This window comes from Hibiscus syriacus, unplaced genomic scaffold (genome assembly GCF_006381635.1).
Source record: "Hibiscus syriacus cultivar Baekdansim isolate YM2019G1 unplaced genomic scaffold, ASM638163v2 tig00111105_pilon, whole genome shotgun sequence".
Lineage (NCBI taxonomy): Eukaryota > Viridiplantae > Streptophyta > Magnoliopsida > Malvales > Malvaceae > Hibiscus > Hibiscus syriacus.
This window is the reverse complement of record NW_024062987.1, coordinates 5236788-5261540: the sequence shown is the minus strand read 5'-3', so window position 1 is coordinate 5261540 and position 24753 is coordinate 5236788. Positions and strand designations below refer to the sequence as shown.

The window sequence follows — 24753 nt, the reverse complement described above, 5'->3', positions numbered from 1 at the left end:
AAATTGAAGTTGTTTTTTTCAATATCAAAGTAAAATGACTTTCAACTAGCACATATTAATAGTTGTTGAAGATGATTAAATGAGCACTGAAAAATTTGTGAAATGTTGCTTGAATTTTGCATTGAATGAGCCCTGAAAAAGCCAACAGGTGCATTATTGTTGCAATAAGTGACCTCTAAAAACTAGCTGAAACGCTGCATTGATTGAGCATCGAAAAATAGTTGAAACAGTGAAAATTTTGGCCTAGTTGAAATACACGCTTTTTTATGATTTGAAGTGATAATTTAGCACTAAAAAGCTTTCTGATTTGAGTTGATATATCATTGAAAAGTTGTAGAATATGATAATGCACCACTATTTTCACCCGTTTTCTAAAAAGTTGCTTTAAGTTCTGCATTGAATGAGCCTTGAAAAAACTGAAATGATGCATTATTGTTGCAATAAACGACATCTGAAAAGTAGTTGAAAGGGTGCATTAATTTAGTACCGAAAAGTAGTTGAATCATTGAATAATTTGGCCTGGTTAAAATACGTGTTTTTTTATATTAATTGAAGAGATAATTCAACACTGAAAAGCTTTCTGATTTGAGTTGATATATCACTGAAAAGTTACAGAAGATAATAGTGCACCACTATTTTCACTTATTTTCTAAAAAGTTGCTTGAATTCTGCATTGAATGAGATGAAAAAGCTGAAATAGTACATTATTGTTGCAATAAATGATTTTTGGAAAGTAACTAAAACAGTGCATTAATTGAATAGTGAACAGTAGCTAAATCATTGAATAATTTGGCCTGGTTAAAATACACATTTTTATGTTTTGAAGCGATAATTCAACATTGAGAAGCTTTAACATTTAAGTTGATATAGCACTGAAAAACTGCAAAAGATGATAATGCATCACTATTTTCACTCGTTTTTTGAATAATTGCTTGAATTCTGCATTAAATGAGCTCTGAAAAAGCTAAAATGGTGCATTTGCTACATTGAATGAGCTCTAAATCGTAACTGAAACAGTGCATTAATTGAGCACTGAAAAGTAGCTAAATCATTGAATATTGAGATGACATTTCATTGGAGAGTTTTTGGATGGTAATTAATTCATATTTGTTTTAAATTGGGTCACTTCAAATGAATCTTCACAAGGCTTGTTATTTTTTCAATTTTATTGAACAAGCAAAAATCAATCTATCTCTGAAGCTATGGCAAACAAGTTTTTTGCAGTCGTCCACCCAAAAGGCCAAGTTGTTAAAATTCAAGCTGGTGTTCAGTTCATGTCACAAAATCCCGTTAACATGATGTTCCCAAAAAATGTAACTCAGGGGCAAATGAAGATGAAAATCAAAAACAAAATTAGAGCTTTTATTTCAAGTTTGAGATATTGACACATCGTTTCAGAGACTCCGCTCAAATATGAAGTAATGCTCGATGATGACGACGATGTCTTTGTTATGGTTGACCTTCATCAATCCTCCAATAATCAAATGATGAGATTATTGTCGAAGGTGCAGATGTTCATACTGTAACACCCCAACCCGTACTCGACCCGAATACGAGTCCGAGGTGTCACATTGACTTTTAAAACCTTGGCACTTAAAGAAAATTCCGTTAGAAATTTAAAACTTTATTTAAAACAAAATACTTTAATTTATATAGAAGAGACTACAAAATACAAACTCGATCAGAGTGCTCATAATTAACGACTTTCTCAATTAAAGTCTACGTCCACTACCTTAGCTATCCACACTAAGGATTTTCCAACAAATTTACTAATTTGTTCTTTCTTTTGAGGTCAAAGAGATAACCTTACAACACCCTCAAGAATATACCCCAATTCTTGAGAACACTCTTTTCCCAAAGAGAAGATTACAAATTTGCAAACTTACAAGGAAAACCTCACAAGGTAAGATGTTTGCACAATTCTAGAACAAGAAAAGAACACTCAAAGATAATTACAAATGAGCACAAATGGTGTTCTTGAAAGCAAAATGAATATTGAAAGGAAAATTGGCTTGATTTGCACAAACTTGATGTTTGAAGCTTTCTCTCTTGTTTCTCTATGATTTCTTGTTGATCAAGGGCTTCAGAACTTGTTTAAATACACCTTGAATCACTTCTAAACGTTGGGGATAATTAATGAAGATAATATAGCCGTTTTAGTGTGAAAACAATTAATAAAACAGCTTGGAGCGTGGGGGGAATCGGTTCCCCCTCATAGGGGATCGGTTTCCTAAGTGTAAAATTCAAATGTTTCGACCATTGAACAGGGGGGAATCGGTACCCCCTATGGGGGAATCGGTTCCCTCCGAGCATTCTGGAAATCTCGGAGCCAAACCATTTAGGGGGGAATCAGTACCCCCTTGGGGGGGAATCGGTACCCCTTGGGGGGGAATCGGTTCCCTCTGAGCAATCTGGAATTTTTGGCTTTGAAATGGTTCGAAATACTTTGAAAGATTATTTTGAAATTGTTTTAAGATTAAAACTTAATTTTACACTTAAGTAAGGATTAAAAATGGTTTTTGAAATATTTGGAGTAATGTTTTGATATTCGAATAATTATATCGAATATACTTAGAAAATCATTTTGGAAAATCTTAAAATTCATTTAACTTAATTTGCTATATCGAAATATCAAAATGTTTTCAACAATCTCCCCCTTTTTGATATAACAAAACATTTTAGTAATTTTAAGATTTTGAAACCAAGTTTTGAAATTACTCCCCCTTACTTTAACACTTCTCCCATTTATCATTTTAAAACACACTTAAAACACTTCTCCCCCTTTTTGTTAAATCAAAAAGATTCAAATAAACGTGAAAAATATTTAGCCAATTGATTAGGTATATGTATGCATAGGCTGCTAAGATCACAATCAAGAGAACCATTAGCCATTAGTTCCATAATCAATATTCATAAACAATGTGATATGGTAAAATTGGTCATATTGCTAATAATGATGTAAATGACACAATAATGAATAAATCACACCAAACATATAAGTTCATACCATCCATAAATCCAAACAAATTCACAATCAATCAATTCACAAATTCAAACATTCCAACATATTCAAAATGTTAAAACAATAAGTTTGGAGTTCAAAGTAAAACATTTAATCACATATCCGGATCAGGAGGAGGAAATCGAGCTCGCATAGCGGCCATTTCGTTAGTGAGGTCATTAATACGTGCGTTGGTTACTTCATTATTTGCACGCATTTCCCGAAGAATTTCTAATTGTTGAGCTCCCATTGTGGATAAATGGGACTCTATAGAAGTAAAGCGCGAATCCATGGTCGCATATCGGTAATCAAATGTCTCCATAAAAAATTGAAAATATGGAGGCATTTGAGTCGATTGTTGTGCGTGCTCCTCGGGTTGCTCAGGCTCATCTTCAGCTTCATCGATATCCCTCATTAATTGGTCAAATTCTAGATCTTCGTCAGCTTCGGGTGGAGCTTGTGAAGAACTAGCTCCCGGAGTAGTTGTAGAAGATCGAACCCATTCACCGGTTTCTTTATTTTTGACCCATCCCGCTCTTGTTAAAGAAAGAAGATTGATTTGTTTCTTAAGAGGAAAAGCGGCATCTAGACCAACTCGAAGCTCGGCTTTAGAAAAGAGATTACTAAGGATACAACCGTAAACTAGTGAAGAACATAGTTTCTTATTTGGCACTAGATTAACGGTTTCAACGATCTCAGCAAATATAATCTCGGAAAGGTTTATTTTTATGTTGTGTTCAAAACAATGCAACCACCAAAGGTCTAAAGCTCTGAGAGTAGAATAACGACCCCCGGATGGTCGAAACCACCAAGTGATCATGAGATGAAGAAAACGCTCATGAAGATCTAGAACACTTGCACTATCATTCCGTTTATATCGTGAGCCTAAAACTTGTTTTTCATTTGATAAACCTTCATTATCCAAGCCTAAGGCATTGGCTATGTAATCCGGATCAAGATGGAAATATTGACCTAGGAGGTAGGAACGTACTCCTATGGTTTTGGTTTTGTCACGATTTTTGATACAAACGGCATTAGAGTAGAAGATACGAACAAGTTGATGATAGACAACGGGTTCAAGTTCGAAAAGTTTATCAAATTTCCATTCGTGCAAGATAGGGAGATATTTAAAGTTAATAGCAACCATAGTTTGAAGAGATGGTGAAGGAAATCGGAATAGATTGGATAACCTACAATTTTAAAAACAAATGTATGCAATTTAATTAATCCCAAAACTCAATTGAGTCCTCAATATTTCAAGGTTCTCTAAATCAATCCTAATGGGCAAAGTTTTTGAAAAACTTTTGAAAAATATGGTTTTGAGAAACAATATATGTATAGTTTTCATAACAACAACATAATTTAATCAAAACACAATAATTTGAAAAACAATTTTTTTTAATTTCGAAAATTTAAATTTTTTTGTGGAAAATTCTTGTGTTTTTGATGAAATTAGTTGTAACATCTAGTTTCTAATCACTAAACAATCAATGCCCGATCACTATTTCAACATAGAACTAATTAAAACTAATCCTATGTTCAAAAATAATAAAATAGAGAGTTTAGAAAAAATTACCTTGAAAGATGAAGATTGAGGAGATTTAGATGTTGTTTACACGATTTTAATGATTCCAACAGGTTTAGAAGATGATATTTGATGAGAATTCCGATTAAAAATGGTGCTTTGATGAAAAAATGAGATTTGGAGTGAGAGATAGAGAGAAAAACGGCCAAGAGAAAGAATAAGAAGGGTTTTGGGGTTTTTGGGGTTTTTGGGGGTGTTCTGCCCGATTTAACAGAACCCCAGGGGGTATCGATTCCCCTGTGGGGGGAATCGGTTCCCCTTCAAAGAGAGAATCGGTTCCCTCATGGGGGGATCGATTCCCTCTGCACAAAAATGCTAAAATCCGATTTTAAACATCCAAAATGCTAAATTAATTTTCTCTAGTGGTATTGGCAACTCATATATTGAAAATTAATCATGTTCAAACAATTAATTTAATCTTTAAACGTTATTTGAACATAAAATTAATTTTCACTAAGAATTCCCCCTAACTAATAGCAAGAATGCAATCAAAAATTATTATTATAAGCATTTTTCAGTATTTATTAAAAGTGCTGAATTATTTTAAACACTAAGTGAAGATAGGTCAGTTAAACCTAATTCTCTCCTAAGTGTCCAAAACCTTTCCTTATCTAAGGGTTTTGTAAAAATATCCGCTAATTGATGCAGAGTATCAACAAATTCTAGAACTACATCTTCCTTAGCGACATGGTCTCTAATGAAGTGATGTCTTATTCAATGTGCTTAGTTCTAGAGTGTTGGATGGGATTTTTAGTGAGACAAATAGCACTAGTATTGTCACACTTGATAGGAATAGTACCTACTTCAATTCCATAATCAAAAAGTTGTTGTTTCATCCATAAAACTTGTGCACAGCAACTACCAGCTGAAATGTATTCAGCTTCAGTGGTAGATAATGCAACACAATTTTGTTTCTTTGAAAACCAAGAAATCAACATATTTCCAAGGAATTGGCAAGTACCGGAGGTGCTTTTCCTATCTAATTTGCATCCTCCATAATCTGCATCAGAAAAAGCATGCAAGCTAAAGCTAGAGTCTCTAGGATACCAAAGTCCTAAACTAGGAATGTCCTTAAGGTATCTAAAGATTCTCTTAACAGCTAGTAAATGTGATTCCTTAGGACATGATTGAAATCTAACACATAAGCAAACACTAAACATAATGTCCGGTCTACTTGCAGTTAGATAAAGCAAAGAGCCAATCATTGACCTATATAATTTAACATCTACACATTTACCTCCTTCATCTAAGTCAAGCTTTATTGAAGAGATCATTGGAGTGTCATGAGGTTTCCCATTTTCCAGTCCAAACTTCTTGAGCATATCTTTGACGTACTTAGCTTGATTAATGAAGATGCCATCTTTTCTTTGCTTGATTTGGAGTCCCAAGAAAAATGAGAGTTCCCCCATCATGCTCATCTCAAACTCACTTTGCATTAGCTTAGAAAATTCTTGGCAAAGAACATCATTAGTAGAGCCAAATATTATATCATCAACATAAATTTGAACTACTAATAAATCTTTACCTTTATGCTTTAAAAACAATGTAGTGTCAACCTTTCCTTTTGAAAAACCTTTTTCAATTAAAAAATTTGACAATCTTTCATACCAAGCTCTAGGAGCTTGTTTTAAACCATAAAGAGCTTTTGTCAATTTAAGAACATGATCTGGAAATTTTGAATCTTCAAAACCTGGAGGTTGTTCCACATACACTTCTTCTTTTATAAAACCATTTAAAAATGCACTTTTAACATCCATTTGATATAATTTAAATTCATGAAAACATACAAATGCTAATAACATTCTAATTGCTTCCATCCTAGCTACGAGAGCGTATGTTTCATCATAGTCTTTTCCCTCTTCTTGAGTATACCCTTGAGCAACAAGTCTAGCCTTGTTTCTCACTATATTACCACTCTCATCAAGCTTATTCCTAAATACCCATCTAGTACCTACAGTAGATTTATTACTAGGCCTTTCAACTAATGTCCATACTTTACTTCTCTCAAATTGATTTAACTCTTCTTGCATAGCCATAATCCAATGTTCATCATTTAATGATTCTTTAATATTCTTAGGCTCTATGCATGAGATAAATGCAACATAATTACAAATATTTCTAAGAGAAGATCGAGTTGTTACCCCTTTTGATGGATCACCTATAATTTCACCATCTTTGACATAGTTGTACTCTCTTGGATAAGATACTTCCCTTTCTTCAATGGTTGGATTCTCAAGAGGATCATGAGTTTCCTCATTTTTCATTTCTTCCTTTGATGATGGTTCTCCAACTTCATGTCTAACGTCATTTGTATTTATAATACCTATATCATCATTCACACAAGAATCCTTCCTCGAAAGGGGATTATCATCGAAAACAACATGTATAGACTCTTCTACAACTAAAGTTCTTTTATTAAATACACGATAGGCTTTAAAATTTAAGGAATAACCCAGAAAAATTCCTTCATCACTTTTAGCATCAAATTTGCCAAGGTTTTCTTTACCGTTGTTTAAAACAAAACATTTACATCCAAAAGGATGAAAATAACTAATGTTAGGCTTTTTATTTTTGAAAATTTCATATGGAGTTTTCTTTAAAATTGGCCTAATCATTACTCGATTTACAACATAACAAGCGGTATTTGTGGCTTCCGCCCAAAAATATTTTGGCAAATTATTTTCACAAAGCATGGTTCTAGCCATTTCTTCTAAAGTTCGATTTTTCCTCTCAACAAATCCATTTTGTTGAGGGGTTCTAGGTACTGAAAAATTATGGCTAATACCGTTAGAGTTACAAAATTCAGTAAATCCAAGATTTTCAAATTCAGTTCCATGATCACTCCTAACACTAGTTACCCTTTTCATTTTGGATTATTTTTGAAAATGTGATGAACTGTTCTAATGCTTCATCTTTAGTACTTAAAAATAGAACCCAAGTATATCTAGAATAGTCGTCTACTAAGACAAATGCATATTATTTTCCACCCAAGCTAGTAGTCCTAGTTGGCCCAAAAAGATCTACATGGATCAATTGTAATACTCTACTAGTTGATACGTCATTAATGGATTTAAAAGAAACACGCTTTTGTTTTCCTTTAGCACAAGCATCACAGATTTTATCATTATCAAATTTAAGCTTAGGCAACCCTCGAACTAAATCACCTTGAATTAGCCGTTGCAAAACACTCATACTAGCATGTCCTAGTCTCCTATGCCATAACCAACTATCATGTTCATCCTTAGCAACTAGACATAAATTAGTCATATTAAAAGAATCTAAATGCACCATGTAAAATGTTTCCTATTCTATGACCAATAAGCATAATCCGATTAGATGCAATGTCAATGACTTTACAACCATTAATTTCAAATAAGACATTGAATCCTTTATCGCATAATTGACTAATACTCAATAGATTATGCTTTAATCTATTCACATATAAAACATTTTTAATTTGTATGGAAGAGGTATTACCTATTGTACCAATACCTTCAATGTGACCTTTTGAATTGTCTCCAAAAGTCACTTCTCCTCCATTTTTGGCGTTAAGCTCAATGAACCAGCTTTTATCTCCGGTCATGTGTCTTGAGCATCCACTATCAAGGTACCATGAATTTGAATTTGTTTCCCGTGCCTTGTAGCAATGCTCCTTTCCCTACAAACATAGATTAATTTTTGATTTTTGGTACCCAAATTCTTTTGGGTCCATATTCATTAGTTTCCAAAATCCTAGTCCCCTTAGGTATCCATTTGTGTAGGATATTTTTTATCTTTAGTAGTAATGAGTTCTTTAGGAACCCACATACTTCTAACGATTTTTCCATTAGAGGTTCTTTGGGGACCTCTATGATTGTAGTTTCTAAAACTTTTTCTAACAAAGTTGGATTTTGAATTTCCACCTTTTTCAAAATGTTTTGTTCCAACTTTATCAAAAGAAGTTTTAAGATCATCAATTTTCTTTTGATGATCATCATTGATCTTTGAAAGTAAATTTTGCAAATCTAAATTTTTCTTTTCAAACTCTTCTAGTTTGATTTGCAAATCTTTGATTTTACTTTCAAGATCGTTGTTGGTTTTGGATATGAGTTTGTTTTCATTTTTCAATTTTGAAACATCATTTTTATATTTTAAAAATAATTTCTCATAATCCGAAGCCAACCCATTATATTCCTCTAATAACTCATCATAGGATAAATCATCAAAATCAGATGAGTTAGAGGTTACCTTAGAATCTTCCCCAAATGCCATCAAGCACAAGTTAGCTACTTCTTGTTCCTCTTCATCGAAACTTTCTTCATCGCTCCATGTAGCCACATGAGCCTTGTGCTTATTCTTTGATTGACCCTTTTTCTTCAATTGTGGGCAATCATATTTAACATGTCCTGGTTTTTTGCATTCGTAGCAAATGATTGGGTCCTTCTCTTTCGGTTCATTTTTGAGGCCTTCATTTCGTTTGAATTTTCTTCCTCGATAAGGTCTCATCATTTTTCTGAACCGTTTGGCAAACAATGCCATTTCTTCGTCATCGTCATCGTTATTCGAATCACTCTCATCTTTTGTGGATTTGAGAGCAACTCTAATGTTTTTCTTCTTCTCCTTCTCCTTTGGTGTCTCGTCAATTTTGTCGAGGTCCACCTCATCTTCGAGCATCATTTCATGAGTGAGGAGTGACTCAATTAGTTCTTCAAGAGTTAAGGACGTTAAGTCCTTAGACTCGATGATTGCCGTCTTCTTTGATTGCCATGATTTTGGGAGGGAGTAGACTAACTTCCTCACAAGCTTTTCATTTGAAATGATCTCTCCATATGATTTGAGACCATTGACAATCGTTGAAAATCTATCCGTCATAGCTTTGATATCTTCATTTGGTTTCATCATGAAATTTTCATAGCTATGCGTTAGAATACTAATTTTGGATTTCTTTACCTCATCGGTACCTTCATGAGTGACTTGAATTTTGTCCCATATTTCTTTAGCGGTTGTACACGATGAAACTCTTCCGTATTCATCAGGTCCAAGAGCACAAAAAATGATATGGATGGCTTTGGAGTTGAGCTGGAACATTCTTGTCTCTCATTCACTCCACAACCTTGGATGAGTGAGAGGTTTGATGTATCCTTCTTCTACAGCATTCCATACTCCCATGTCAATTGCTTGAATGAAGTACATCATTATATTCTTCCAATAAGCATAGTTAGCTCCATTGAAAAAAGGAGGCTTGTTGACGGGCATCGAATCGAGACCGGAGTCGAAGTTTGAAGCGGAGGCCATTGATGACTTTGATAATCGATATAACTCTTCCCGAATTGACTCAAGAGGCGATTAAACCTTCAAATGAGTTAGGCTCTGATACCAATTGTTGAGTTAATCGATTGACGGATTTGGCCAAGAGGGGGTGAATTGGCAATTAAAAATTTGGTGGAAGCTTTTGCAGAAAATTGAAAGTAATTGCACATCGATTTAGAGTGGTTCGACTTTCTCAATTAAAGTCTACGTCCACTACCTTAGCTATCCACACTAAGGATTTTCCAACAAATTCACTAATTTGTTCTTTCTTTTGAGGTCAAAGAGATAACCTTACAACACCCTCAAGAATATACCCCAATTCTTGAGAACACTCTTTTCCCAAAGAGAAGATTACAAATTTGCAAACTTACAAGGAAAACCTCATAAGGTAAGATGTTTGCACAATTCTAGAACAAGAAAAGAACACTCAAAGATAATTACAAATGAGCACAAATGGTGTTCTTGAAAGCAAAATGAATATTGAAAGGAAAATTGGCTTGATTTGCACAAACTTGATGTTTGAAGCTTTCTCTCTTGTTTCTCTATGATTTCTTGTTGATCAAGGGCTTCAGAACTTGTTTAAATACACCTTGAATCACTTCTAAATGTTGGGGATAATTAATGAAGATAATATAGCCGTTTTAGTGTGAAAACAATTAATAAAACAGCTTGGAGCGTGGGGGGAATTGGTTCCCCCTCATAGGGGATCGGTTCCCTAAGTGTAAAATTCAAATATTTCAACCGTTGAACAGGGGGAATCGGTACCCCCTATGGGGGAATCGGTTCTCTCCGAGCATTCTGGAAATCTCGGAGCCAAACCATTCAGGGGGGAATCGGTACCCCCTTGGGGGGGAATCGGTTCCCTCTGAGCAATCTGGAATTTTTGGCTTTGAAATGGTTCGAAATACTTTGAAAGATTATTTTGAAATTGTTTTAAGATTAAAACTTAATTTTACACTTAAGTAAGGATTAAAAATGGTTTTTGAAATATTTGGAGTAATGTTTTGATATTCGAATAATTATATCGAATATACTTAGAAAATCATTTTGGAAAATCTTAAAATTCATTTGACTTAATTTGTTATATCGAAATATCAAAATGTTATCAACACAAACACTACTACAGCCATCTCCAGATCGTGTGTCGGATAATTCTTCTCATGCGGCTTTAATTGTCGTGAAGCATAGGCCTCCACCTTGCCTTCTTGCATTAACACACATCCCAAGCCATTATGAGACGCATCACTATACACTACAAAATCCTTGCCATACTTAGGTTGAACTAATACTGGAGCTTCTGTCAAAATCTTCTTTAACTTTTCAAAACTCTCTTAGCATTCTTGAGTCCAAACAAATTTTACTTCCTTTTTCAACAGTTTAGTTAGGGGTAATGCTATGATCGAAAAGTTTTTAACGAACCTTCGATAATAACAAGCTAACCCCAGAAAACTTCAAACTTCTGTCACATTCTTTGGAACTTCCCACTCCAGAATAGCTTTAATCTTTTGAGGATCCACTCGAACTCCTTCTGCAAAAATTACATGTCCAAGAAATGTCACTTCATTCAACCAGAATTCACATTTAGAGAATTTATCATAAAGCTTCTTATCTCATAAATTCTGCAAGACAGTCCTCAAATGAGAACTATGCTCTTCCTCTGACTTTGAATATATTAAAATATCATCAATGAAAACCACTACGAACTGATCCAAATAGGATTGAAAAATTCTATTCATTAAATCCATGAAAGCAGCTGGTGCATTCGTAACTCCAAACGACATTACAATAAACTCATAGTGACTATATCTTGTTCTAAACGCCGTCTTTGGAACATCTTTCTCTTGAATCTTTAACTGATGATAACCCGAACGTAGATCGATTTTTTGAGAACGCTGAAGCTCCCTTTAATTGATCAAATAAGTCATCGATTCGAGGAAGTGGATATTTATTCTTGATAGTCACTTTATTGAGTTGCATGTAGTCAATGCAGAGACGCATTGAACCGTCCTTCTTCTTAACAAACAAAACTTGAGCTCCCCAAGGTGATACACTTGGTCTAATAAAACCTTTGTCCAGCAATTCTTGTAATTGAATCTTTAACTCCTGCAACTCTTTTGGAGCCATTCTGTATGGCGCCATTGTAATGGGCGCTGTTCTCGGCATTATCTTAATATGAAATTCTACCTCTCTGTCCGGAGGTAAACCTGGCAATTCTGCAGGAAATACATCAGAGAACTCTCTAACGATAGGAATTTCTTCAATCTCTTTGTCTTTAGCTCTTCCATCCAACACACTAGCAATGAACCCTTGACATCCTTGTAACAGTAACTTCTTTGCCGTCATCACTGAGATCACATTTGCCAATGGATTCCACCTTTCACTAAACACCACGATTTCTATCTCTTCTGGACTTCTCAACGTTAATCTTTTCAGTCTACAGTCAACATTAGCATAATAACGATATAACCAATCCATTCCCAGTATCACTTCAAATTCTTCAAAAGGTAATTCCATCAAATTAGCAGGGAATTCAATTCCCTGAATTCGTATGGGACACCCTCGACTCACCATATTTACCCGAGCACTGTGTCCTAACGGATTCGTCACTATCACCTCATTGTTAGTAGCTTCTAATTGAATGTTCAATTCTCTCACTAACTTATTAGTAATGTATGAATATGTAGAACCCGTATCAATCAATACCATAACCCGTTTATCAAACAACAGAAAGGTACCTGTTATAATCTCTGGGTCATCCCGATCCTCATTGGTCCTGAGATTATACACTCAAGCAGTGGAACGTATCTCTTGTTGAGCAGAGAACTCTGACTGATTACTTCCTCTGCCTCTACCTCTTCTTCTTCCCCTTTGGCCTGAAGAAATAGACCTCTCTGGCTGTGCAGTTCATCGACTAATCTAGGACAATCCCGAACAAAATGTCTGGTCTCCCCACATCTAAAGCAAGCTCCAGAAATCCTTCTACATATCCCAGAATGATTTTTTCCACAATGTGGGCATTGTCTGTCTTGACTCTGGTTAAATCTCCCAGTTCCAGATCCTGCTGACTGAGTTTGTCTTCCTCTCATCGGATTTAATCCTCTAGCTGAGGATACCACTAACTCCGATCTAGCTTGAGGTCGAGAACCAACATCTCTACCTCTTTTTGACGGCATGGAACTCGAAGAAGCACCCGTTCTCTTGACTGTTTGATTCCTTGAATTTTCAAATCTCTCATTCTGAGCTCTTTCCAAAGCTTTGGTACGATTGACTACCTCTTGAAACGAGGATTGATTCAATACAATCAACATCTCCTTTAACCGAGGACGTAACCCCTCTACGAACCACTCACAAGCATCCTTCTCAGTAGGAACAAGCTCGGCAGTAAAGCGACTCAACTTATTGAATTCACACTCGTACTCATATACAATGTGATTTCATTGCTTCAGATTCATGAACTCTTGCTTCATTTGACGAACAAATTGATCTCCGATGTACTTATGTTTGAATTCTTCTAAAAACAATGACCAAGTTACTTGGGCGTTAGTCATCCTCAATGTAACATTGGTCCACCAGATCCTTGCTTGTCGTCTCAACAAGGAAATTACTCCATCTAGCTTCTCAGTATCGGAACAATGAAGTCCTGTAAGCATGACCTTCACGTCATTAAGCCAAAGGTCCGCAGTAACAGGACCTTCATCGGCTTCCCCTCTAAACTCTAGAGCTCCTAATTCCTTCAACTCTTTTGTAACATTCATTTTTGGAGTTGAAGTAACAGGAGGTTGAAAACGCGTCAATACCGCGTCTAAAGTTTTAAAGAATACATCTTGATCATTCACAGGCACTCCAGAGGGTGTCTGTTCTTCACTCTGCCTGGCCAGGGCAGGTGAATTACTGCTTTCAGCAGGTATATCATCTCCCGCTTCATTTCTAGAACTACCTTGTCCGGACATCTATAAAAATACAATCATATAGTTCTATTAGCACAACAGTATACTTATTATTCCATCAGATCAGAAGTTTTCACTATTTTGTTGGCATGTATACCTTATAAAACACTCTAGACTCCGGTTTATGCCGAGAATCGACTAAACCTTAGCTCTGATGCCATTAACTGTAACACCCCAACCCGAATACGAGTCCAATGTGTCACATTGACTTTTAAAACCTTGACACTTAAAGAACATTCCGTTAGAAATTTAAAACTTTATTTAAAACAAAATACTTTAATTTACATAGAAGAGACTACAAAATACAAACTCGATCAGAGTGCTCATAATTAACGACTTATTACATGCCAACACTCTATACACAACAAAATACATACTTTGTCGATTACTTCTGATCTGATCTTCTAGTAAAAATAATATCCTTGCCACTTCTATTCTTGCTCTTCACGTTTCTTGGTACCTACGTGTAAATCACTTACACGCTAAGTCATAGACTTAGTGAGGCAATAAATAAACATGTAACAATAGTTTCATGAATATGCATTATTACCATTTGATCATGATATTTCAATATGCATGGATATATTTCCTATGACATATATAACCAAGTCATGCACACATGAAACTTACCTTTATGCATCACTTTCACTTTAATTTATATTTTAATTGTCGTTGTCGTTGTTGTTGTTGTTGTTGTTGCCCATGTATATTATTGAGAATAGAGGTATGTGAGTACATTGAGGTTGTGCACCAATGCTGTCACCACAGCTCGTATAAATTCCCTCATGGGGAACCGAACATTTGTTCAGTATTCGTCCCGAAAGACTGTTATATATGTCCCGTAGGACCACTACGTCCCGAAGGACTACGTCCCGAATGACTACAATACCCTCGACTCTTGGCATGCCAACTATACCTATAGCTCTCGTATCATATACTATGGGCATTTATTATGAATATATTTCTCATCACTTGTTCTTTCTCTTCTGTCACATACCACATGTATGTGTAACCATATATTTCATATCATATCACATATTGCATATTCATATGTCATTTCATATATTCACATAGCTTATTTCATTTCACATTGGTCATATCTCATAGCATATATCACATATGCATATAATCATGTATATCATATCATATATCTTATGTTTCATGCTCTTATGTTTATGCATATCATGTATTCATGTACATATAAGAATCACATATCAAATAACATTTTAGGAGTCACTTCTTACCATAGTAACTCCATCATTGGCTCATCGCAAGCCAATGTTCGTTCAATAATATAAGTACAATTAAAATTGCACTCACCTTAGCCTTGCTTTGATTCGATTATAATCCTTTGATTATTTCAGAACTTGTTTAGGCTCAATATCTACATAAATATAACATTTCAAAACAACTATCAGAAGCCTAAACCTTAAACTTGATGTTAACAACTTAAGCCATATTATTGAACCCAATTTCATTTTTCCTTTAGGGGGAATCGATACCCCCCAGGGGGGAATCGATACCCCCTGGACATACTGGAAATTTTCTCGTTCTTGAAGGGGAATCGATTCCCCTTCATAGGGTATCGGTTCCCTATGTCCAGAAATTGTATTTTAAGCCCGAAAATCATCAATTTTCACTTAATTCTTCTATTTTAAACCCCTATCATGTCATTAAACTCAACTACCATTACTTAAACCAACTTATATCCATGAAAATCATCTATAACTTCAAAATCCTATTCTTCATATGAAATTCAAGAATCATACTCAAATTTCAATATGTTCTAAATACAATTCTAACACTTCATATTCCTTAATTAGCATGATGACAAGTCAAATTTAACTTCAAATTCAACTTATCAACTCTATTTCAAGATTTCATATAAAAACTCATTTTCTTAAATCTCTTATAACTTCTTCATCTTTTGATTATACGACAACTTAAGCTTTCCTTAAGCTTAGTTATCATCTAATGATCAAAACCTAACCTTTAATTTAACAAATAACCAACAAATCAGAAAACCCTTACCTTTGCTATGGCTTTCTCTCGTATGGAAGAACAAAGAGGAGAAGAAGATATATTCTTCTTATCCATTTCCCCCGTATATATCCTCAACATAACACAAATTAATCATTTAATGGTTAAATGACCATTTTGCCCTTTAATTCTTTGGATAATTACTAAAAACTTTTAGGAAATATTTTCGAACAAATCATCGGACTATAAAAATATCCTACTTAAATCACCAAACTCTGAAGTTTTATGATTTAGTCACTAACCCGTATTTTGGGATGTTACACATACTTCCTCAACTGTTGCACCAGTGACCACAAAAACAAGACTATTAGATGTAGATAACCTTGTTGGGTGATTCAGTGAAATCTTTGTTGATTTTAGTGATGATGATAAAACTTTAGTTCCGCTTACGATGGATGATAACACATCAATAATCGACGAATCTAATATCATCGAGGCCACTTTAGATGGACAAGCCTTTGATATAGAAGGTGATGTCTTGGAGGCAACCGTTTCTCATGGCCAAGCAATGCAGAATACTCTGTCAATTTGGGCACATCCACCAACAACCATGCAAGCAGAAAGTTCACAACCCCAAATGCCTCAATATCATCATACAGTTATAATGCATGAGATAAACTACGATGTCATGAGGAATCCTGAGATTCCTGATATGCCCGATATATGTGCAGTATATTGGGGACCTCGGATGACGTATCAACGGAGTTTGGAGTTGGGTCACAGTTTAGGAGTAAGAAGGATATGCAACTAGATGTGAAGGAGTTCTGTATAAAAGCTCATATAGAATTCACTGTTGTAGAGTCTGACCAGAAGACATATTTTGTCAAATGTATTAACAATAATGTCGGATGTAAGTTGAAGATAAGGGTCTCATACCTATAGCGAAAGATGTTATGGGAAGTCACAAGGTTCCACAACTAACATAGTTGCACGTTCAACTCCTTGTCACAAGATCACTAGCACACAGACTCTGATGTCATATGTTCTTATGTGAAGCTATTGGTCAAGAAAAATCTGAGGATTCTAGTATCAATAATCATGGCATCAATACGAAATACATTTGGTTATATTTTGTATTCTTACAAGTCCTGGATGGCCAAAAGAAAAGCTATGACACTACTATATAGTGATTAGGATCAATCGTACAATGAGTTGCCACATATGTTGCACGTAATGGAATAGTTCATCCCATGAACCATTGTTCGCTCCTACACTTATCCTGCAACCACATTTGATGGACAAGTTATCCCTGGGAAGAGAGTTTTCGGAGTCTTGCATACTATGAGCAACATATACAGTTGTGAGTTCAAGTACCTCCCAAACGATGCATATTGGCTGCCTACTATCTCTGAAGAACGGTTACCCAATCCACAATTACAAAAGCAATTGAGGGGTTGTCTTGAATCTAGTCAAATTTATATTGATATGGATGACCCTCAAAGAGAGCAAGGTCTGCCGAAACTATGTGGCCACTATAGAGGTGAAGGCCACAATAGGAAGCAATGTCCACATCTCCCAATATATCAAGCATACCGATAAATCCTTTTTAATCTTATTCCCATGTTGTACCGATGTTACAAATATCAATGATAATTTTTCAGTTTTTTACATTTCATATATAATTTCAAACTATAACGCTTAACTAAAATCAAATTCATACATTTATTTAAAACATTTTTCAACAAAATAAACATATTTTCCTTTCAATTTTTAAATTATTTTTCTTATTGTCATTTCTTTCAATGAGTCGTTTGTTTCGTTACCTTGCTAACTCTTCATTATTATTATTCTTCTTATTTTCTTCTTCTTATTTTCTTATTCTTATTTTCTTGTTCTTGTTCTTGTTCTTGTTCTTGTTCTTGTTCTTCTTGTTCTTCTTCTTCTCCTTATCCTCCTCATCTCTTTTCAACTTCTTATGTTGATCGAGGATAGCCTTTTAATCATGTTTTCTTTTAACAAAATTAATTAGGTTTTTAACTAGAGCCTTAGTTAGATATAGTCCCTTGACTTTAGTTTTTTTCACCATTTAGCCCTTAGACTTTTAGTTAGGTTTTCTTTTAACAAAATTAATTAGGTTTTTAATTAGAGCATTCAAATTAGTTTAATTTCACTTTAGTTCTCTAATTTAAGGAGTAATCTGAGTTGGCCCTCGCCTATATGCTCAATAGATCATCTCGATTATTCAATCTAATAACTGGTTAAAATCAAATATGATTAATAGTAGAATCTCCATTTCTAGGTTTAGATCTTTAAATTATTTAAATTACAAAATTTGACACTTTAGGTTAATATCTCTTGAAATCATTATTATAATTTTACACCTTAATTACTCTTGAAATCAATTTCTTTTTACAATCGATGTGACGTTGTTAATATATCTTATATCTTTAAGGCTTAAGGATCAATTTTATCGTTGTAGTAAACTCAATTTATCATTTTTGATAATATGATATTTTCACATTAATTTAGCCCTCGAAGTTACTCAATTGGATCAATGTTTAACATATTTACTATTGTTTAAGATTTTTAGTTAGGGTTTAGGGTTTAAAATTTATGGGTTAGAGATTAAGATTTAAAATTTTAAATTAGAGTGTAAGGTATAAAGTGGTATTACTAAATAACTTTACTATAATGTTAAATAATAAATGAATTTTACTACAAGAATAAAATTAACCCTTAAACTTATCTTTAAAATATTATTTGATATCTTATGTTTGAATTTTCGTATCTTTAAAAAATATATTTGATATCTTAATGTTGGAATCATCACATGTAGCTTCCACGAGCTACGAATCATATATGATCGTGATCTGTGAAGGAAAGTCATGTACGGCATATCTTTTTATTATCCTACAATTAAAATTAAAATAGAGTACTTGGAATTTAGAATTAGACTAAAAATTCTACAAACATTTAAAAAGAAAATGGGAACACAGGACCATCTTTTCATGTATTCCAATAAGAAAATCAAGATAGAAAATCTGGAAGATTTTATATGATATGAAATCTGCCGGATCTTGCTTTTCTCCAAACTGTCTGATTTCCACGGGATTTGCATCTTTTTTTTCTCCCCTTTTAAAGCTCACCTCCCATCATTTTCTCTCCAATCTTCTTCTTGTTCCCTGCTTCGTTGAAATCGACCATGGCTGCGGAGGCTAAGTTCCATGTTCTCGCCGTTGATGATACCCTCATCGATAGAAAACTCATCGAGAAGCTTCTCAGGACTTCTTCTTATCAAGGCAAACATCTTTTTCTCTTCATCCAAACAGGGTGTTGTTGTTTTTCTTCTAGAACATGGATTGACTCTCCTTTATTATGTTTACAGTTACCGCAGTGGATTCTGGAACCAAGGCATTGGAGTTTCTTGGATTGAATAACAAGGAGAGAGATTCAAATTCCGACGTGGAAGTCAATTTGATCATCACCGATTATTGTATGCCGGGAATGAGCGGCCACGATCTGTTGAGAAAAGTCAAGGGCTGTTCGTCTTTGAAAGACATACCGGTTGTGATCATGTCCTCAGACAATATTCCGTCTAGAATCAATAGATGCCTGGAAGATGGAGCCGAAGAGTTTTTTCTGAAGCCTGTTCAATTATCGGATGTGAACAAGCTCAGGCCTCATCTGATGAAATCAAGATGTAAGCCAATTCGTAACAAGAGGAAGGCCGCGGAAGGAATCGCGTCCCCTGATAGAACAAGTAGATACAGTGGAATTGGAAGTGTGATTCAATCGCCTAATTAATTCAATATTTTTATTTCCTCTCATTAGGGATTACTTTGGCAGGGCAATTTTTGTAGGTCGGGAATACGAATCCCTGTTGATGTATATATCGAATCTGTTGAAACCCAAAATGATAATTTTGCTTCCCATCGACACTGGTAACAAATAATTTGTGCAATTGATATTTAATAAGTTCATAATTACAGATTTTGAATCTTAATGCATCGTTAAATTGGCTTCCCATTTCATTAGGAGTGAATACGAGTCAGTTAATTTTTTTAATTAATCAACTTTAAGTCTTATTTTTCAAATCCATATTTAATTAAACCCCATTTATCTCATTTTTGTTCCTCAACCGTATTATTTCTCTAATTTAACTTATTTTAAAAGACAATAATTGACGTGGAAATTAGTCAAAAATATTTGCCATATCAGCAAAAGGATGGTATCTGACTTGAAGTACACTAGTAGTGGATAAACCAAAAGTGATGAAAGTTTGACAGGGTCACACAAATCACACGACATGCACTACTCTTCTATATTCCGTACCATGCTACCAATACCCGAAGAAATTCAATAAATTAACCATACAATCAACAAGTACAATCTTAAAACGTGAGGGCATTTTGGAAATTTCATCACATAAAATAATATTTTTATTTCATCTAAGATCAAAATGTTGTAGATCTTTGCAGAGATGGCTTCACTCCCAAAGTCCCTTAAAAACTGTACGTTTGTTTTTCTTTTCATCATCATATTTTGTTTATCTTCTGCCCCACTTGCGTTGGCGCAATGTGAGCCACAGTCCAGGAGTGGATGCCGCGACAAGGAAGAATCCATGAAGCTAAAAATCATCACCTTTGTCACAATCTTACTCTCCAGCACGATCGGTGTGAGCTTGCCATTGTGTTCCCGTCACATCCTATCGCTTAAACCCGACACGGACTTGTTCGTCGTCGTTAAGCGTTCTCTTCGAGCGTCATACTAACGACCGGGTATATGCACGTGTTACCGGACTCTTTCACCGACTTGATGTCAGATTGTTTATCCGGAAACTCATGGAGGAAGTTCCTTTTCACGACATTCTTGGCAATGCTGTCGGTTGTTTCGACCCTTATGGTCGATTTGATTGCCATGAGCTTGTACAAAAAGCATCATGGGCATGTAGAAACGAATAACGCATCGCAACAATTGTTAAGGCATCGAGTTGTTGCTCAGGTATTAGAGCTGGGGATTATAGTTCATTCGGTGATGATTGGGCTTGCAATGGGAGCCTCCGACAATCCGTGCACCATTCGATTCACTCATCACTGCTCTTTGCTTCCATCAAATTTTTGAGGGAATGGGACTTGGGGGATGCATATTACAGGATATTCTATTTCGAAACACCATTAATTTTCATAATCCTGTGCTCCCTGTATGCCTTAGATGAACATTATTGTGTTGAATGATCTTTCATGCCGAGTATAAGTTGAAAATGAAAGCAATAATGGTGGTTTTCTTTTCATCGACAACTCCACTTGGAATCGCGCTAGGAATAGGATTGTCCAGGGTTTACAGTGCGACGAGCCCCACTGCTCTGATTGTGGTGGGACTACTTAATGCTTGCTCGGCAGGGTTATTGAATTACATGGCTCTGGTAGATCTGCTAGCGGCTGATTTTCTTGGCCCTAACCTTCAAACCAACATGAAGCTCCAAGCTTGGTCGTATGTTGCAGTTTTACTAGGTGCTGGATTTATGTATCTCATGGCTAAATGGGCTTAGTCCATGATTTCCCCTTTTTTTTAGTTGTTGAGAGTGTTTATTTTCTCAGTAGGTGGGATTTTTTTTCTATTCAAACACGTGATATAATTTTGATCAAACAAATTTCGTTACATCACAATTATTCAATTTAATCACCATCAAACCTTTGTATACTTCTTTCACTTTCTTTTCGTAACTTTATATTCACATTCGTAAAATTAAGTTTTTTTAAAAATTATATGACTTTTCATCATATTTTAATAAATTAACAGTTAAATTTAAATTTTAAAATGTTAAATTTAATAATATTATACATATTGAAACATTATTTACAACTTACATTGAATACTTAAACATACTTCATCCCATATTTTCTATATGTTATATTGACAAATATGCTTAAAACTACATATTTGCCAAGTTTGTTTCTTTAATTCATATATTTAAAATTTTATCATGAATTCATGAGTGTAAATTAACAGAGCGATTGATAAATTATGTGCGAGCTATTCATATAACATTAGGCTATGTCTAAATAAATGAGTATGACATAATTTTTATGTTTATTTAATAAACGAACTAATTACACAGATAAAAGTGTGTTCGGTTTGTTTATATTCACGAACAAGTTCATTTATAAACTCATTGATCAACTCGTTTATAAGCTTGTTTATCGACTCATTTATAAGCTCGCTTACTCTATTCTAATTTTCTTTTATTTTTATACTTTTTAAATATTAATGAAGATAGAGACTAAATTGAATATAAGACAAACTTTGGAATTTAAAATGTATTTAGTCTAAGGAACTTAAGAACCAGTTGTAGACACCTATTTTCTTAAAAGATAGAACTAGCAAGAGTTCATCTCCTAAGAGGACTCTTCCACCACCATATCTTTTAAAGCAACAACCACACCAACAAACGTGCAATAACCGAGCAAGGAGCCTAGTTGCATTAGGATTCTATTGTTAATAGGATTCTAAAAATAGTTAGTTTTTTTCACTATAAATACATGTAATCCTCCCTATTTGTAATAGACGGATTTACATACAAGATACAGATGAAAGCATGAAAAAAATACAAAGGCAAAGCTATTGTAAACGATTCGAAAAGGAAATAAAAGGTAGCATCTTTTTTTTACATTGATTCGTTCATTTCTCGCATGTACGTGTTATTTTTTTTTTTGAGATTTGGTTTGAATAAGCCAAAGTGTGGGTTGCGCCGATGACCAAAAAGGGGTGGGGTTTCGAAGTTTCGAACCTAGATCTACTCTCGAGGAATGTTCATTTTTTTGAAAGTATTTAATATTCCCCTTAAGTCAATCTTAATCTTTAATTTACCTTGAAATTTACCCTTTAATTTTACTTTTATATCAATTTCGTCCCATATATATATATTTTTAATTATATATTTTTAATTATTTACTATATTCCTCTTTTTTTATTTATATTATATTATTTATATTATATATATCTTATATCATTATATATATATATATGTATAGATGTATTAATTTTTCTCCATTTACTATGTATATATTTTTTCTTAATATTATATTTTATACGTTTTTATATATTTTTTTAATATTCTATTTTTGTTTTTATTTATTTATATATATTATATTTTTACTTTATTTTATTTTTTCTATTATTTTTTTCCATAATATCATGTATATCTTCATTTTTTATTTGTTTTACTTAGTATTATATATTTATTATTTGTTTTAGTAAATACTACTTTATATATACACATTATTTTTATTCCTTTTTAATTTCTTTTACCTTTTTTTTTATTTTTTTACTCCATTAATTTTTTCCCTTTATATCTGTCTTTGTTTTTTAACATTTTATTCATTTTGTTTATTTTTATTATTTTATTATTATTATTTTTTACGTGTTTTGTTATTTTTCATTTTTTCTTGTTTTATTTATTATTCTCACGTCTGCACACTTGTTATCCTAATTCGATTTTATACTCCAATACGAATCTAACGTTTTATCTTTTAAGGGTATTCAAATCAATCAATTGTAAGTAATTTGAATCATGTCTGTTAAATTTTAATTTGAATTTTCGCAACTAAGACAACCAACAAATTAATTGGTACCGAAAGGGCGGTTTAAGGGTGTTAATCCTTCCTTGACCGTAGCCGACTCCTGAACCCGACACATTTCTGGTAAAAACGCAGATCAGGTAAGATAGTGTCTGACCCACCTAAATTCGTTTTAAAATGGTCGGTGGCGACTCCAATTCATATTTTTCAAGTCGAAGCCCAATTCAAGGGCCTAACCGAAAAACGGTTACGACAGCTTGGCGACTCCGCCGGGGACAGGTAAGTGAGTCAGGCCGAAATTAATTTTTGTTTGTTTTTTAGTGAAAATTACAAGTTTAAATTTTAATTTATTTATTCGATTCCAATTATTTATCTTTGATTATTTTTTCAAGTAAATAGTTATACTGACGTTTTTTCAAAGATTTCAGATTTTTTAAAAAGTTTCCATCTCTAGCTCTATACCCGAGCTTCGAACCCTTTTAAGTGGGGGTGAAAGCGATGCATTCGTGTGAATTTATTCACCGTGCGGGCCTAGCAAGTAGCCTTCGAGATTCATATACCTTATGTCTTCGTGTGAATTTATTCACCGTTTGGGCATAAGGAAATGTTTCCTCTCGAGTTTAACTTAGTCCACATAAGCTTGTAATGGGCTTAGGACTAAGGGTCTGGTAAGCCCAAGGGGGCACCGGCAAGGAGAACTCGGGTCCCGTTTTTTAGAACCTAAACTGGGAGGCTATGGAGAATTAGAGCCCACCCCAAAACCCCATTCCAAACCCTAGATTGCTTTGTTTCATGTTTTACTTTCTGTTCAAAGCATGCGAACTAAACAAATATGCGGTTAGGATTTGTGTAGAATTAGCATGCGGGATAGAAATCATGTCCGGGTAGGAATTAAAGCATGTGGGGTAGGACCTTTTATTTTCATTATTATTATCTTTACCTTACTAACTCTTTTCAATTTTTCTCTCTTTTATTTTATTTCCATCGTCTGCATCATTCAAAAGAGGTGTTGATCCACAAAAAAAAACGTGTTCATTAACCATAAATAATTTGCATTAATGGACAAAGGGGTTGTAATACAAGAGATGAAAAACGCAGGGGTCCGGCTATGGACAGAAAAGACTCAGAAAGAAAATGAGGACAATTTGCAAAGATAACTATGTGTCACATTCGATCAAGAAGACATGGTGCCCACGATCAAGTACATCAAAAGTTAACTTTTCAAAAATGGGTTGACAAAGGTGGCAGGGGCAAGACGAGAAAAAGGTTACTGACCTCGAGAGTCCATTCAAAGACAACAAGAACAAGATGGCAAGTCACTGTCGAGAAATTCAAGAAACAAGAAAATGAACTTCGGATAATCCCTTTGATGGA

General features: G+C 34.2%; 1 protein-coding gene and 1 pseudogene across 1 annotated transcript; both read left to right on the top strand.

Moving 5' to 3' along the window:
* Positions 1–18989: 18989 nt before the first annotated feature.
* On the top strand, positions 18990–19621 carry LOC120153709 (two-component response regulator ORR9-like). Its single transcript, XM_039165615.1, has 2 exons — positions 18990–19101; positions 19188–19621. Exons 1-2 carry the CDS (start codon positions 19005–19007, stop codon positions 19604–19606), a joined length of 516 nt encoding a protein of 171 aa, XP_039021546.1. The 5' UTR covers positions 18990–19004; the 3' UTR covers positions 19607–19621.
* A 661-nt stretch (positions 19622–20282) lies between these two features.
* Positions 20283–21350, top strand: LOC120153753 (annotated as a pseudogene).
* Positions 21351–24753: the final 3403 nt, after the last annotated feature.

Excerpts from the sequence above, each read along its gene's own strand:
- LOC120153709 (XM_039165615.1), top strand. The coding sequence starts at position 19,005 with ATGGCTGCGGAGGCTAAGTTCCATGTTCTCGCCGTTGATGATACCCTC. Across the intron at positions 19,102-19,187 it reads CAGGACTTCTTCTTATCAAG|TTACCGCAGTGGATTCTGGA; the intron begins GCAAACATCTTT and ends TTATGTTTACAG.